The 18,144-nt window shown below is 39.5% G+C and overlaps 1 protein-coding gene across 2 annotated transcripts in view; it reads right to left on the minus strand.

Annotated features, from left to right (window-relative positions):
• The window catches only part of MSRB3 (methionine sulfoxide reductase B3), a 60,374-nt gene extending 42,551 nt beyond the window's left edge, over positions 1-17,823 (minus strand). The window contains exons 1-4 of one of the 2 annotated variants that reach the window (XM_009997742.1): positions 17,702-17,777; positions 13,704-13,775; positions 3,433-3,541; positions 1,624-1,701 (exon numbers count right to left, since the gene is read on the minus strand). In XM_009997742.1, coding sequence (XP_009996044.1) covers positions 1,624-1,701; positions 3,433-3,541; positions 13,704-13,775; positions 17,702-17,777 — 335 coding nt within the window. Of the gene's footprint in view, positions 1-1,623; positions 1,702-3,432; positions 3,542-13,703; positions 13,776-17,701 lie in introns of both variants that reach the window. The other variant, XM_009997743.1, reaches the window with a different exon arrangement.
• Between the last annotated feature and the right edge of the window lie 321 nt (positions 17,824-18,144).

Below are 18,144 nucleotides of genomic sequence, written 5' to 3' on the forward strand. Positions count from 1 at the left end.
TTCCCTCTCTCTCCTCCATAAAATCCATAGGGAGTCTCAAAGTGAATCTGAAAATGAGGACATTTCCATATAGCTCATTTCACATAGAGAAATCCAACTCATTAACTCATACTAGTCAAGACTTTGCCAAAACATACAGTGCAATTGAGATAATCAGAGGCAAGTTTCATATTGCAGTTTTGTCCCATATTAAATGTATTGTGAAAGCAACTGGAAACTAGTTCACATTCACTTATGGGAACTACTATTGTACAAATCTCACTTCACAAAAAACCCCTACTCTTTTTCCAGCAGACGACAGAAAGGAAGCCAGTCTTGAAGGCAGAACATGAAATCTTGGTTCCATTGTATTAGATGGCCAGATTTTAATTGAATTCAACAGAGCCAAGATTTCCCCCATAAAGATTTACCAAAAGCAAGCAGGGGAATGTCTACATTGCAGAGCAGAAATCCAGGTAATGGAGACTTCAGACTCCCACTTTGTACCCTCTAGCCAAGAACCACAGTAACACATGACATGAGAATATTGCCTTGGCTGGCTTCATAACAATCAGTTTTGCAATTCAAAAGATGCACAGTTTTACTGAAGTTTCTACAGGTAATCTTCCTAACATAAGGAAGGAGGAACCAAACATAACAGAGATGAAGTACTTCTTTCATCTTTACAGACAGTCTCTTGAGAACTATCACTGCCACCTCCGGTGATTACAAAGCTACATCAATTTTATTTTCCTTTCTAACCTATTATTGACCCATTTTTTCTACCATTAGCACTATCCTGATCATCCTGCTTTGTGTTGCTGTAAAGGTACCTCTTCAAGTGAGAAGGCTGAGTCAGTGTGAACTGAGGGGAAAAAAACAAGCAAAAATCTGACATTTTCCATCAGAATGGACACAAGCAGCCAGAGATGAGGAGGAAAAAAAAAAAAAAAAAAAAAAGAAGATAAACAACAACTGAATTAATCCAGAACAATGCAGTCATTGAGAGAATTCGATCAGCACTGCTTCTAGCACCAAAATCGTGGTTGGAATTCCCACAGTACTTCTAGAAAGTAATTTCCATGGAAGACACCAAAGTTATTTCTTTCTTAATCCTTGCCCCAGTTCCTAGCCCAGCACTCCATGAATGCTAATTGGGATGCATGAAAATTCAATAAGTAATGCAATTTTCCTGGGTTTTGTTTTTGTAACTGCTTGAATTCTAAAAAAGCATCTACTTTTTTTCTCCATTAACTGACACAATGCTGTAGCACTGATGCAGCATCAGTGTCTGAGATCCAGAGCTTAAAGCTACCTGTGAGTAATGATAAGCCAAAACTCCTATTTATCAGTGCAGTGAAAGACTGTGTTACAATTACTTGGCCTGAGTGTACAAGAAGAGTGGAAAAAAAACAATTACTACTTCTTACAGTCAATTACCTATTTTACCAGAATGTTATCTTACTATATTTCTTACTTACTTATTGTTATTTACATTGCTTCTCATGTATCCCTTGTAAATTTAAATGACTTAAATGATCTTATATGATTATGTAAGTTCTGCAATATACACAAGATTACATGGGAACACAACACATAAACTAAGAGACAGAAAAATCTGAAAATTTTATTTAGCATACTCACTTGAATAAAGGAGTCCCACAAACAACACATTTGTATATTCCTTGAGCTTTATGATGTGTGTACTCCCCCTCAAAGGCACTGGGAAAACAACAACACTACATTTTAAAAATGAATAATGGAATTTGGGTTTGTAAACATTTTTAATTAGCTAAGAGTTTAGAAAAAAGTTACAGGAAAAAAAAACCCACCCCATAATTTAAAAGCTGGCATTTGTTTTTTATTAAAGGCAGCAAATAAAGCAGGCACAGGAAAATGGGAATGTTAGTGTGCCTCAGGTGTTATATTCAGTGCAAGCGGAAGCAAGTCATCCCACAGTTCAAAGGATAGAACAACACCAACAACAAAAAGGGAAAAACTGGAATCTTCCCCAATTTGGCCACTGAATTTTTTTATGAAGACGGACTGCGTGACACGCAGCCCAACGCGCGGCGCTTCCCAAGGCCTGCCATGAGGGGCCCCTCCGCTGGGTCAGGCTGCCATGGGCTGCCAGGGCCACAGAGGCACTGCAGCTGAAAATGAAATAATTGGTCCACGATTTCAAGCTGTGTGCGCCTTATATTTTTAGTTGAAAAGCAATATTACAGCTTTAAGGGAATATTTTTCTAAGTTAACAATCTGAAAGGCTAGGAGGTCATTCGTCTAATACGAATCAGCTGCACTAGCCCAACAAAAAGCCTATGTGCTCGGCAGCTTGTTTTTATTATCCTTTCACCCTTTTTATGAGGTCCAATTTTTTTTTTTTTATAAACAGGATTTTTAAGAATGACCTAATCTCCGATTGTTTGTGTGCATTAAATCACGTTGTTGGTCCCGTACACAGGAACGAGGGCTGGGGGGGAAGGCAGGTCTCCCAGCAGAGGCCAATGTCCCCCTGCCCCCCCGGGACAGCGGGGCGACCAGGAGGGCTGGGGCAAAGAGGGGGGACCGTCCTCCCTCAGCACATCCAGCCAGCAGTGCTGCTGTCGGGAGCAGCGCTGCCAGCTCACCCGGGACCCCACGTACAGTGGAGAGCCCTTTCAGGTCACGGCTGAAAACAAGCAGTGACATCATTAGTATGTTTGGAGCAGAGGTAAAGCCAGGGCCTTACGCCAAGCTCAGTGGTATAAATGGGACAACAAAAAAAATGGCTAGGCCTTGGCAAGTTACCTTCATGCTGGAATCAGCTGTGGGAGAGACTTTACTCACTAAAAAACATCTTGGAAGTGAGTCCTTCTCTTTTTTTTCCCTCCAGGATTCGGGGCTGGCTTCCAGTGACTAAAGCCATGTGAGGGCAGTTATTGAAAATTTTTGACATTCCAACCACAAATGAGCCAATAAATACCTTCTCCACATGTGCTTCAAAAAGAAATTGGAGCGGGGTGGAAAAGAACTAAATTATGCTACCTTCTTTCTGCAGCCAAAACGTCTATACTTACAATGGCCACCTTCAAAACTCCAGCCTCCTGGCACGGGGCCATTTCCCTCCGATGTCTTCCAAAAAAAGTGTACCTAAACTGCTATTACTTCCACACATTTTGTAGTAAACTAAAAACAGACTCTAAACATGAGCCCACTGACTTTATAAGACATGCAGTGTTCATTAAAAGAAAAACTCACACAAGACCCCTGGCCTCAGCCCCTGTGCTGCAGATGCTTGTCTTTGCAGTGGTGTTAATTTGTAGGGGTTAGTAAACAAGTGCAGAAATTCTGAGGAAAAAACCAAACCAAAACAAAACTTGGTGTGGAAGGTGAGGAAACATCAGTAAGAGGAGGGGGAGAAAAGAAAGATGCCTGTGTTTCGAGGACTGCGTTTCCTTCGTCCTGCCTTACCTTTCAGTTCCTTTCTCCTGAGTGACATGGTACTGCAAGGGTGTCAGCCGCTTCCTCAGCTCCTCCTGGGAAAAGACCACCTTACAGTCCTTTTTATCCCTACATGACCCTGAAAAGGGAGAGGATATGGGAGAAGGAGCCTTTTTAGCTTAAATCCTGAATAATTGCTTTGGCAGACGGCCACAGCATAGCTTCTGCATTCACTTGTCAATGACCAGACTGGTCCCTAATGCACGAAGAATGGCTCAGCTGAACTGCAGCTGATTGTTTCTTCAAATCCAAGTTTAAATAAGAATTTTGCTTGAGAGCCAGGTGGTTCCACTGGAGCAGTGACAATGTGCTACAGCCAAAGCCCTCTGGTGTGTTATACAATTACTGTTGTGCACACAACCATTCACAAGAAAGTAACAGTTTCTTAACCTTAAAAAAAAAAAAATCTGCAAAAAGAAAAAACAAACAAACCAAAACCTTCAGCTGAAATGTTCTTTACAAGACATCTATACTGGTGACTCATGGTAATGGGCATATGATGTTCAGCCACAACATCCAACAATTTCATTACCCTTTAAAGTAGCTGAAAAACAATTTTAAATCTTTAGAATTTCATTGATTAAACTTCTAGCTGCATCCTCCTCCTTTACTTTATAACATTAATAATTTCACTTTTTCACTGTTGAAGCACCAAAAGTGCAAGTAATTTCTTCATTGTAGAAGGGTCAACAATTAACTTGTAAAAATCAGGGTTGTTATTGAAATTATCCTCCTTTGAAAATATTATGTTTTCCTTAGTTCACACTGAAAATCCAAGGAGTATATAAGGATTACTGAAAAAAAAATAAAAAAATTACACTGTGCAGAAATTGACATCACATCAGGAAAGAAAAAATAACAAGGTTGCTTTTGAGAATGAAAACTCCCAAAGTAGTAACAGAAATTGTCAAATATTCAAATAACTTTGAAAATTGTTTACAAAAATTAGCTGACAAAATATGGCACGGAAAGAGCACTCTAATTATGACAGTAATTAAAATATGGTACAATTAGAAATAAACAGTCCTGACAAAAATATTTTTTGCTAGTAATGTATATACACTCATAAAAAGACCAATTGTGTTCCCAAAGTAGAGGGAAAAGAGCTACCCATCTGTATGTCATTTAGTACAGGAGAGGCAATGGCAGGTTTAAATTACATGGTATTGGATTGCAATTTCCTAACACTGGATGCTTTTCTGCTTTTCTACCTTGAGTCATTACTAAGGAGTGTTCATAAAAAGTAGCTTAAAGCACAGATGCTTGCAAATAATTTAAGAAAAGATGTTTCTTTCTTCCTCCCCCCTCTTCTTTTCTCATTTTTTTAATGTGTGGGGGTGGGTGAATAGGGGAGAGAGAAAAAGAATAATGCTGTTGGTCACTACCGACTAACCCTAGGAAATATTTTCAGGAAGAAAAAAGTAAAATTGAAAACATCTGATTGAAGTAAATAGTGCAAACATAAAAAGCTTTACTAGTGAAAGAAAGGTATTGAAAAGCGACTTTATTTCATAGATTAGAAATTACTTTTGATCTAAACATTCTTAAAAACAGATTGTTTTCCACTCTGAGCCATCTCATTAGCTGTGCTGCAGAGCCTTCGTTTTAATGGCAAGCCTTGAAAGAGCACTGCTGTATGCCTTTGTTAGCTTCAATCTTATTTGGGAGAGGGATAAAGATTTCATTCCAGGTCTCTTTGTTTGTCTTTCAAGAACCACTAAAGCAGTATTCACACAAATTTTGCAGGAATGTGCCCTGTGCCATAGCTTACAAATTATTTGGTTTTGGTGCACTTAAAGGTCACCTTCCAAATTAGCAAAATTTTCCTACATCCTGGCTTTTCAACCTTAAATGTAAATATTGTTTCCTAACTGTAAGTGAGGTTTGTTCTTTATAACATTTGGTTGCTTATTTAAAGATGTCAAACTTCGGAGGTTTTTTTATTCTCTGAATGTGCAGGGCTCTAGGACTAATAAGTCTTTCAAAGTGTAGCTAACAGGGAAGGAAGCAAATGCATGATATAAATAGCAATTGTTATGTTGCATTATGCAGCTCAGAAAAAAAACACAACTGTTTGAGAAATGGTTTTTCATCTAAAATTTCAGTATTAAAAAGTAGTCTAGAGAGCAGTGAAGACTCTTACAAACTAACAGCTCATCACTTAAAAAAATACCTTCCAATTTTCATATTTTAAATTCTATTTGCTGTTTACATGTTGCAAAAAAGCAGGCTAAGTTTAAGTTCACTTTGGAAAAAGTCAGAGAAAATACTGAATATTTTAAAGAATGCTCAATATTCTCTCTTTACTGTTGTTGAAGAATTATTTTAAAAGTCTAATGTTCTTCAAACAATGGGCTCACTATGTACAGAAGTAAATTTCTACGTATCACTTGACCCACAACATAGACTGCAAGTAGGAAACATTTTATAAAAGATTTTTTTCCCTGTTGTTTTCACAAATGTGTTTTACAACACAGACAAGTATTTATGTCTACAGTGGAATTCTGCCAAACTACACTGGGATAAACTGCAACCTACCCCAACAAAGGAGTGTACAACAGCAAAAAAGCTGTACTTGCACTACAAATCTTAAAGGAAATCTCTTGGTCCAGCTCTCAGCATTCAAGAACAGCACTATTCAATTAATTGCACTTATTACTTAGCTGCTAGCAACAACAACAACAAAAAAGCTCAGTAAATTGACTGCATTATTTCCATAGAATTAGAATCATAGAACTATTCAGGTTGGAAAAGACCCTTGGAATCACTGAGTCCAATCATCATCCCTACTCTACAAAGTTCTCCCCTAAACCACATCCACCAAACACATGCAGAGATGGTGATTCAACCACCTCCCTGGGCAGCCTATTCCAGTGTCTAAACTCTCTTTCTGTGATTTTTTTTTCCTAATGACCAGTCTAAACCCCCCCTGCTACAGCTTGAAGCCATTCCCTCTTGTTCTGTCGCTAATTACCTGTGAGAAGAGACCAGCACCAACCTCTCTACAATGATCTTTCAGGTAGTTGTAGAGACTAACGAGGTCTCCCCTCAGCCTCTTCTTTCTCAAACTAAATATTCCCAGCTCCCTCAAGCGTTCTTCATAAGATTTATTCTCTAGGCCCTTCATCAGCTTCTTTGCCCTCCTCTGTACTCGCTCCAGCACCTCGGTATCTCTCTTGAATTGAGGTGCCCAAAACTGGACACAACACTCCAGGTATGGCTTCACCAGTGCTGAGTACAGGGGGACAATCACCTCCCTACTTCTGCTGGTCACACTATTTATAACACAGGCCACGATGCCATGGGCTTTCTTGGCCACCTGGGCACACTGCTGGCTCATATTCAGCTGCTTGTCAATTAGAACCGCCAGCTCCTTTTCTGCCAGACACTTTCCAGCCACACTTCCCCAAACCTGTATCATTGCCGGGGGTTGTTGTGGCCCAAGTGCAGGACCCAGCACTTGGCCTTGTTGAAGCCAATGTTGCCAAAAAGCCAAGGAGGTAAAGCAACACTAACCCCTGACAGCTGAGAATGCCAGGATGAGTTATCTAAAAGAGGGCTAGCCTACAACCCTCAGTAAAATGCAATGAATCCTAAAAATTACTGGATGAGACTCCAGGAAAGAGGTCTTTTGGTTAGGAAAAAAAAAACACATGCAAGAGGGACAGAAGTCCTTAACTCACAGTACAAGAGTGGCTCCCTCCAGTTTTTCAACTATTCCTTTACAACATGCATGAGGTGTCTGCTACATCCAAGCCAACTGTGTATCTTGGGAGGGGACAAGATAAAGCTACATAAATACATGCTCAGTATGAGAGAAACTGCCACTAGTAATGCAGCTGTTCTCAAACTTATTATTAAAGCAGAGAATAAAGATGCAGGCTGACCATCTTCCTCAGTCCAGTTCCCCAAAGAACCATGGGCCAGGTATGGGCTGTGGAAAGGGTTCCTGAACAGACAACAAACTTCTTCAGCAACTTGGGCATAAGAGCAGGCTCACAGTTCATTTGCAAATTACACAGTTCAAGGCAGAAGAGAAAAGAGGTCATCAGTTTTACAAATAGCATGACATCACTGTGATTACATTAAAGGTGAGACTAAATTAAATACACTGTAAGGATAGCAGAGTCTGGATTTATTAGATCTGTATTAAGATTCTGGATTGGATCTTACTTGTTCTTTGGAGGTGAAGCTACCAGCAATGACTTTTAGAAGAGCCAGGGACAGCTATGATCCTAAGTCCAGTTAGATTCCACTGTTGGAAGAGGTGAATGAGTGCAGACAAAATTGCCTTCACATTCCACTGCAGGATTGGAAGCCAAATTAAATCTCTCTAATCAGCACACCTCGGTCCCTTCGTTGGGGTCAGGGCTCACTAGAAGAGCAGTGTGCAGGCAACTGTTCCACAAGCAGGCACCAGCCTTTCTACTTGAGGCCACCTGCTTTCAGCCAACTTTTGCCAACAGTTAGAGCAGTCCTTAAAAGCTCCTAAGAACCTTGAAACAGGATGTGAAGAAAAGGCCAGGCTCACAAATCTTGATACATAAGCATTAAAAAAAAAAAAGGAAAAAAAAAGGAAAAAAAAGAAAAAGCTGAGGAGGGTGAAACAAACATACACAGAAACCCTCCTGGAGCCTCTCACAGCACTCCTGTGCTTAGGAATGGCTTTTCTGAAAATCAGTTCAATGCACGCTGCTGTTTACTATTCATCTGCAGACTATGAATGAAGTGAACAGAAGTATTTTCTGGGTGTTGACCTGATAATGGAGACATCAAGCATCTCACCTCACATATAAATTCCAATTTCAATTGACCTTTTCAAATCTGAGGTTTATAATGCAGGCGTGTGCAATTTCCTTCCATATAAGCAATCACAAGAAAACTAGCAACGAGGTATGTCTCAGAAGTTAGCAGATCATTACTTTTCATCACTCAGCTCTTCACCTACTTCAGTGTGCCAGGTGTGGCAACCAGTGTCTGACATGCCCTGAAATATGGTTAGTGTATTGCCTGATGGCTTGCCTTCTTCAGATAATGTTTTGAACCATTCTTAGGAATTTCTCTTCTATTTTGTTGCTTCCTACCACCAAAATCAACTCAATACTTCATCTGTGTGGAAGACACAGCATGTATTTCCCCCCTTCTACATGTGCTTATATTCCACTAGCATTAATGGACATGACAGTCATGCACTGAGCATGCACCATTAAGACCTCCTGAATTAAATAAAGATCAAATGTTCCAACAGAGCACAGCCATGTAATAAGTCAGCCTTCTAGTTTTCAGTACTACTTCTTTTAATATAACCAAGGTTTTTAGGGGCCTTCCAGTACTTTTAATTATTCATACACAACCCAGCCCCAATCCTGCAATGACACGTGTGAGCAAACATGTGCATAGCTCCAAAAGCTACATAAGGGTCTATGCATGTCCATCAGATTACAGGATCTGGATTTAAGTGTACATCTCTTGGTTTACCAAAGCCTGTCCCCTCATGAGTGGGTCATACCTTAGTCATCAATGGCAAATTATCTCAAACTGATGTTAAAAGGAATCCTGCAAGGTTAAAAATATTTGCATATGTTTCTCTAAATAAATATCCTTATATATGCTGTCATGAAACTCAGTATTATTAAAAGCAGAATCTCTCACTTTTATTATTTCAAATTCCATTTACACAGTTCATGCCTCTTGTCTGCAATTTTGCCTCTCTCTCTGCTTAGGACATGGCAAATGCACAACTCTGCTTCCCTTCCATTTAGTCTGTTCTCTGTGGCCTCTGGTCTGCAGCCTTGGAAGAATGCTGCAGCTTCCTCTTAACAGCAAACACGCCAGGAACTGCTCATCTAGTTTAAAAAAAAAGACACATAACTCTTGAAAATGCAAAAGGATGCAATTCTATTGGCATGCAAGTTGGAAAACTGTTTCACAAAGCCTATATTTGACATCATAGATGTTTTTATAATCCCATCACAAGCCACTTTAAATTACCTAAGCATGTCACTGACTAGGATGGATGCTGCAAACGAACTCTAAAATTCTGGGAGGTCAAGTTTAAGTAAAAAACAAATTGGCCTTCATAATTAAAAACAAAATGACCTTCATCATTTAAAAAAAAACAAACTGTAAATGTTTTACACATTGAAAAACAATATGTGTTTCTTCTCTGAGGGATGGCTCCTTCATTTTCTTGCTGTAGGTAGCTAACTCCCACCTGCTGTTGAAATACCATTTGCAGTTTCATGCAAGCATTAGGAGCAATGGGGCAGAGACCATTTCCACTATATTGTGCATTGAAAATCCAAAACCCAGGTACCACAACAACAGTTAAATTTTTGGGTCAAATGTCAGGTTCTGTCTTAAAAGAACACCACCCAGAAATTAAATGTCTTTAAAATAAATTATTTACTTAACACCCAGGAGGGTTACATGGCCACAAGGGAAGGGCAACCCCCTTCTAAACAAATTCACAAGCTTCCTGTGCAATCACGTAACAGACCTGTCACATTTATTTTTTCCACCTGCTCATCTACATGGCTCATGTTTTATATAAATGTATATATTTTGAGTCACCTCAGTGCTCTCACGTGTATGACAACAAATTTCTGAAGCACTAAAAACCTAACTCCAAACTGCCACCTACTGCATCTCCTCTGGGCACTCATTTTCTTTCCAAAGAAAGTGGTAACGGAACCCTGGTGGACCCACTACAGGCAGCATCTAAGGGAACAGAAGCTTCCTTGTTGTTTCCTCAGGTCTGCAAGAATCTTTGCAGCAGGTTATGTGGCCGAGGTAGCTACTCAAATGTCAAAGAGACATTCCCTGGAAAAGAAATCTGAAGCTGCCTCCCTGTCCTGCCAGTGTAAAAAACATTGAACAAAAACGTTGACGTGTATTGTGAAGTGGGGAAGGGAAAAAGAAAAGCAGCTCCGTTTGTCCCCTCCAGGGATGTCCACTTCCTTATCTCATGTTAATAAAATAAACGTCATTACCAGCCTCAACATTGGTCCCATAATCTTTCCAAATTATAACCAGTGAGGACGTCAACTCTACCCTGCGCTGGCCGGTGGAGATGAAGGCAGCTTCCCCCAGCTGCCTTTCAAGCTGTCATCTTCACCAGTACTACAGCAATGGGAGTATACAGCTGCTCAGCAGAGGCTGGTGAATAGAAGCACCTTCAGTTAAGTGGAGCAAAAGCTTATTACATTATAAACTGCCACTTTTGTTAGCCTTTCTGCTGAGACAGCTAAAGACAGAGTGCATGGGGCAGATGACCTATTTGCCTTATTCTTGGCTGCAAACCAGTCAAGACAAGATCAAGATCTATTGGTACAACTCTGGAGGAGGGAACATTTATAATGATGGATTTCTCTTCCTCTCTCCCTTAAGAGATAAAGAGACTTTTGTTTTGCTGATATGATCCTAGCACCTTTCACAGGCACTACATTTGTTTAAATTAAAAATAAGAAAGGCAGAGACACTGAGCACTCTGTATCTGGTCAGTGGATTTCTGTCAAAATCAATAAAAGGGTGCACAACACATGGAAAGGCATTTTATTAACAGCAGAGTTAAACTGCATTTAATAAGAGTGCTTTATGCTACTTTATGCATTTAAAATATTTCAGTAAGCCATCAAAATAAGTTTATTCACACGGCTTTAATACAGGTTTAACCCTGCAGCGGAAACAATTAAAAAGTCAGCGTTTGCCAGCGGTTACCGCAGTGCTGTGTAGCTTATTGTGGCATTCAGGCTGTTGCTAAATCCTCCTGCTGCTTCCTCCACAATAGTGATGTGTGGCCTGTGAAATGAGCACTGCGTTTCAAGAATCAAGGTGCCGCAACCTACACTTGTGATGGGGGTGGAGCAAAGAAGCAGGGTGGGTGGAGGTCTCGCTTCTCCTCCACCTCCCCACAACAGCCCAGATCTAATCTCTGCCAAACTCGGTCTGTCTCCAACTGTGCAGGAACCCCTTTAGCAAAGGCACAAGCAGGGCACAGACTGCTCTGTGGCCTTTCATCCTGTATCTCCAAGTACTGAGAGGCGTACCCAGCATGAGGATAGGAACAGCTGGAATAGGCTGTGCTCCAGTTGTTGCTTTGCTATGGCCACCATGGAAAACACTGTAGCCCCCTCCCCTCTCAACCTCTTTCAGGACTAAACGTAGAGAAAAAGCCGGAAAGGTCAGTAACTGCCAACTTCTCTCCCTATGTATCTGTAAAACTCAGCCATACTTTATGGGTCAGGAAAATGGGGTCAAGCCCTATAAAAGGGCTTTAAGAGGACTCAGCTGAGCCCTCCCCTGCTCTGCTCTACTTGGGACTCTCTAACCTGGGCTAAAGCATTGAGCAGGAAGTTCTTACCTGTGGTGCACAAAGCTGCCCACGCCAAGCCTGGGCTGCCAGCAGCTACCGTCCCATGAGATCCTCTCCTCCAGCTGGAGCAGAGGGCACCTTCACACCCCAGCCAGGTGCCCTTTCCCAACACAGCTTCTTTCAAAGGAAATCATGAGATGAGACACATGTTTAGCTTCTAACTATGAACAAACACTTTCTGCCTAGCCATCTCTGGAACACAATTTCGCTCTGCTCTGTGTTTCCTCCCAAATTGTTACTGTGCTGTAGCAGCCTATGTCCTGGTCTACACTCCCTAGACCCGTTCAGCATACCACAGGTTCCAAGGCTGCACATCCCCTAAGTGACCCCCTGGATCATCTCCTCCATCACTTCCAATAACAATCTCACGGACTTTAGGGTTCACATTTCCATCTTGCACCCTTTACTGCTTGCCCTCTGTCAACTCAGCAATATCCTTCCAAAATCTCCTTCCTTTTTGTGTGGTGTCATCTCTCCTTTACATCATGTTCTCTGAAACCTTCATCATGTACTCATCAGAGTAAGGACAAAGCCAGGGGTTGCTTTCAACTGAAGGGAAAAAAGTGAAGGCAGTTCTTAAAGGACTTCTCAAACCTCCTGTTATAAGGATCTAATAAGAATCCAATAACTGAGAGAGTAGCTTTTCATGGGAGCCTTTAAAACACAGAAACACAGTTAGTGCTGAAACTTCATCTTTTCCATACCCAGCTTCAGCAGAAAAGGCAGTTAAACCTGAACTGCAGAGGGCACAGGAATGGAACGCAGGAAATTTATGAGCTCCCAGAATTAAAACATTCCTGCAAGAAAGGTAGAAACGGTTTGTGGTGGGTCTTTTATGGGAGGAGAAAGGGAAGGCAAATGACCTTAAGAGATCCGTCAGAGAGCACATTAAGGAACCGGCTCTGTGCACGGAGCTGGGAGCACAAGAACCTTCTCATTATCCCTGTGCTGCTCAGTGCCACAGATCCACCCAGCTGAGGCAGGGACCAGCACCTCCTGTCTGTCAAGCAGATGGGAAAGAATGCAAAACTCTGCCAGAAGGGAAGTTAAGAAGGGTGACAAAACAGGGTACAAACCTGAGGGTGCAAACAAAAAAGGTACATTAACAAACAGTTTCTGGTCTTCTTTACAATCACAAGTTTTGCAAGCATCAGGCACAAAACCAGTATTACTCCTAATGAGATATTTACAAACAAATTTCATGCTACACTATATTAAATAAGATACTGTAGACTGAATAATATTGTACAACATAAACATTTGTCAATATAGGATAATTTTTAAGCAAACATAGCATCAATGGTATTCCTACTAGGACAGCTATGCAAAGGTGATTTTTAAAACTCATTTTCAAGCCATTCAAAAAATATGATAACGTTATGTTCTATTATGATAATGCAGCTTTCTACTATCATATATGACTAGGAGGCAGATATATGCACAGACATTTATATAACAATGACACATGAATAACTACACATGCTATTTTACTGTTGTGCTCACATAGGGCTACTTTTATAGAGCAAATTCCTCGTAACTGCTGGGAGGTAATAAACTAGGTAATTTGTAAGGCTGTATTTTAAGTTTAAAAATATTTTTTTATTCCAAATTTATATTTGCCTTTTTCTTTTTTTTTTTTTTTAAACTTAATTTAGCTTCAGGTAAATCAATTTCAATTTTTGCTTCCCAACCAGTTCTGAGGAACATGTACATCCAGCTGAGACCTTGTATGACATATTTAAACCCAGAGCAAATTTTTACATTCACAATATAAACCCCAGAAAATAGGGATTTATAATGAAAACACCAACAGGCATTTAACCATAACCATACTGGTGGGTTTCACTATATAATATATCAGTCTTACTTTTATTTTCTGTCAGGCCACGTGAAGAGACATCTGTAATAGAACATCTGTGGTGATACACATTACGGAAAGCTATGGGAAAGTTATGATATACATTATGGAAATTATATTTCTGAATATACAAACATACAATATGAAACTTGCAGACATACTTAAGTTACATAAAGTTTGATAGCAACTACCACACTTGGAACACACAGGACAAAGGTCTTTTCTAGACTTTTTGTTAAAGCCAGATCTGGCAGATAATTTCACTGACATGAGAAGTTTGAGAGTTCACAGGGACAAATGCATACAAATAACTCATACATGTAACTGTTTGCAAGATCTGCTCCTAAAAGTAATCCTTTATATCAACATATTACTACTAAAAATCCAATTTTGAGACCTAATAATTTTTTGTTCATTGACTATTCATTTTCATTTTAGGGAAATACATTATATTGAAACTTGAATTAACAAAGATTTAATAAAACAAGTTATAAGAAATTATAATACAGACATTGACTTTAATAAAGACTTACACCATATGCCCAGCACCATCTTCATACAGATGTATTGTAGTTTAATCTAGCCCTAGAAAAGTATGGTTTCCTAATAGTAATTATTTTAGTAATTAAACACTTCACAACAATTTAATATTATCTAGGACTTTATTATTTTGTACATAAAAAAAAAATAGTAAGTCTACCCCTGTAACTCCTTCATCATTACTTTACTTAATTTTACAAGCAGCATAATTTTCCTTGATCTACAGGAGAGGAAAAGCCAAATTATCTCATGCAAAAAACGTGATGTAAGCAGGACAACATTCAAAGTGTTAAAGAAATATAGGGGTTTTTTAAGAAATGAGAATCCGTAATAGTTATAATACACAGCAAAGCAAAATAAGCTTTTTATAGCTTGGTGGTCTGCTACAGAAAACGTATGTACATGGAATCTGCATAATCATTACTTGTATCAGATACTTGCTGGTATGCACTAAAGCAGCTGAAGTCGTTTTTACATTAGAAGTTGGGGGGGTTGGGGAGGGAGAGGGGTTTGCTGTGGTTTGGGGTTGTTTTTTCAAAAATATTTCATTTCTGTGAACTAAATCTTGGCAGGTGCTGAGTGCATCCTACATTTCCAAAGAAATTTAGAGCATTTGACTCTAATAAAGTGGGCTCAAGGAGCAACACTTTTCTATCACATGACAGACACGCTGGACCACTGGAAATGAAAAAACCTTGAGCCAGTGTGAATGCACTTTGTGTAAAAAGCACAGACTGATGTGAACTTTCCCAATGCTCACGCTTTTCTTAAAGTACTTGTAAATGTTCGTAAGGTCTCAGGGTGTACTTCATGTATGAATGACTCGGAAATGGGAAACTTTCCAGAGTGCAATAGAGTATATGCTGAGTGCCATCTACTGGGAGTGCCTGCTTGTACTTGGACTTTACCATGTCAGCTATAAAAAAGTTACAGGCAAATCGTGCACTGGGTTTGCACACACTGAAACGTTTAGTCCTAACTTCAGACAAAAAATATTTTACAAATACAATTTGGAAGAATAGATCCGCACTCCAGGTGCTAATGGACAAACAGAAAAAACGCTTTCCTGGCACAACAGATGCAGTGTAACTTCTACACGCTTATAAAAAAGTGTTTCAAAGAAGAGGCAGAAGATCAGCCCCATTTTAAGAAAAAAATAAAAATAAATTATTTCTGATGTACAACTATAACTTTGTATTAAATATAAAGTAAACACTCTATTGTACTACTTTGTTCCTTAGAAAAGGACAGAGGTAGCATTCCAAGCACAGAAATTGAAATGCTACCTTCATCCAAGCCCTTGTCCTGCAAATATTTAACTGCATGGAGTTTAAAACTGTGTTTGAAAGCTCAGTTTACAGCTCTGCCCAGTACTTTGCATCCTTATGCTGAATGGGCAGGGGTATCAGAAGGTTAGAAAGTCCTTCTGTATGGAATTTGCTATTCAATCCAAAGAAGATTAAACTCCACACCATCTCAGATTTGGTGGATATCTAGCACAGTGGTATTCACACAGAACTGGATGGTGGGAAAAGTACTAACTCAAAGTATTACCAAAAAACACTGTCATGAGAACTAGTGGTGTTTTCTGTATATTCAGAAGTTAAAAGTCACAGCGCATCAAGCAGATTTTGGCTCCAGACCTTGTTCCCGTGTTTAATGGGACACATGCTATATACCATTTACTTGCAACCCCCTCAACACACCACACAAAAAAAACAAGCCAAAGGCAAGAGAGCCTATGTTCATCTGTAAGTATCTGGGGAATTTAAATTACTCTTAAAATATGTGAAATATATGATTGTATATTATTCCACTGTTAGCAGGTAAATTTGGGTTTATTATAAATAAATAAATTTAAAAGTAGCCAGTCAGTGGAACTCATTCTATTAAAATTTGTGCAGTTAAGGATCAAAGGAACAGGAATAATAATGTAGTGTTATGTCCTTTTTATTCCAAAATGTGACTATTTTATTATCCCAGAAGAACAATTTGATAAGACAGCTAAGGTGATGCTTTGCAAACAGGTAGCAAAACTTCCCATGGGCTGTGTTTCCCACTGGCCAACTCTGAGATCCCTTTTTTAGAGCAGGATCAAAACGACCAGAAGACTGAGTGCCCCCATTTTAAGCAGACATCTATGTGCATCAAAAGGTGCATAATGAGGGCTAAGGAAATTTGCTTACCCTGTATTTTTAGGATTATAAATCTGGCTCAGCAGCAAATATAACAGGAAACCAAGGTCAGGCTGACACAATGTGGGCTATTCTCCCTCTTCCTCAATATGTGTTTTTGCAGCTTCTATCTAGGTTAATGGGAGTTTTGTGCACATGTGGGGGGAAACAGAACACAAATGTTGCAAAAATTGGACTCAGATTTAGTTTAAATAAAGTGTAATCAGCTTTAGAAAAATCCATCAGCTTGAAAACTGATGTTGTATCACTGAAAAAAATCTTTAAAACATCACCTCCATATGCTTGTTAAGTCCAGCTCCAGGAAAAAGTGGTCGTAGCATTTTGCACTCTTATGAGCCAGCTGTGAGTGTAGTACAGACACCCAAGCTGGCTCTCGTTTTGATGCTTCATGTATCAATTAGCCAGGATTCTATCTTTATTACTTGGGTGTCAAGAAAATTCCTAGCCACATTCAAAATCAGCTGGGTGCAGCTTTTATTTTCTCCCACTTAACCATGTACACTGACATCCTTAGGCAGACATTACAGATACTGTTGCTGTTAAAGTGAAACACAAAATACCCTGGTTCAAGGGTTTTGATACAACCAATTCATGGAGATGGGATCTTATGGCACCCACAGCACGGACCTAATAGCAGAACCTGGAGCTTACATGAGAAGTGCAGCTGCATCTGGGCATTAAATTGCATGTTTCCATTTATCTCCTTAGATAAGTGTCACGTAACTAAAGAAAACGCTGTCAGAGGAACGAAAAAATGACATTTTAAATTCGGCACATACTTTACACATAATCTTCAGTGCAATGTTTTATCTAGAACAAAAATGTAGAGGGACACGTGGATTCTAACTACAGTGCACTGCTTTAGATTTTTTAGGGCAATATTTTTTAGTCCTACGACTTAACAGCAATCCATTTGCTGAATTCTTGTGCATCTTTTTAAAAAATTGCAAATGGCACTGAACACAATGGCTTTTCAATGTAAATCTAGTGTTTGTGTGAAAAATGAGGACAATTAACATAAAAGTTGATAGAAAATCTGTTGGACAAGGAAGTTGGAGAGCATTTCCAAGCATCCTAAAATCTACGATACGAAAACGCTCAACCAAGCCAGTGACTTTTAACAAAAAAAGAAAAAAAGGCAAACAAACTTCTGGCTTAGAGTAAATTTGAACAAACCAGAACCACCCATAGCACATGGTTTCCTGCAGCAGAGACACCCACTCCTAGAAGGGCCTTCATTACGCATGACACAACAAGCAGCACCCATTCAACCTGAGGGAAGCCCACAGGCTCGCAGGGCCACTGGCTGGCTCTTTGTCACCAAATGCAGCAGGTTGAATGCAGACATCACTGTGATATTCTCACCAACAAAACCAGAGGCAAAGAACAGGGGCAAGAGCTGAGTAGGGAAAAAAAAAAAAAAAAAAAAAAAAAAAAAAGAAAACAAAATAAAACATCAAAAAAAGTTAAAAAAACAATCCCAAAAAAAAAAAAAAAGCTTACAATTTAATGAGATTGCCACATGAGAGCACGATTCTAAACACACTCTTCTTAGTACATTTAGCCCATTTCTGACACACCTCTGCTAACATTTTGATACTTATTACGTAGTATTCAGTGAAATAAACTTTCTGCCGAGGGAAAGGAAGGGGGCAGTTCGATGGGGGCATTTTTAGAGGGGGCATTCGCAAGAGCCACTTCAGATACCCAGCTGA

The sequence above is a fragment of the Chaetura pelagica genome, unplaced genomic scaffold, assembly GCF_000747805.2.
Source record: "Chaetura pelagica isolate M959 unplaced genomic scaffold, ChaPel_1.0 scaffold314, whole genome shotgun sequence".
NCBI lineage: Eukaryota > Metazoa > Chordata > Aves > Apodiformes > Apodidae > Chaetura > Chaetura pelagica.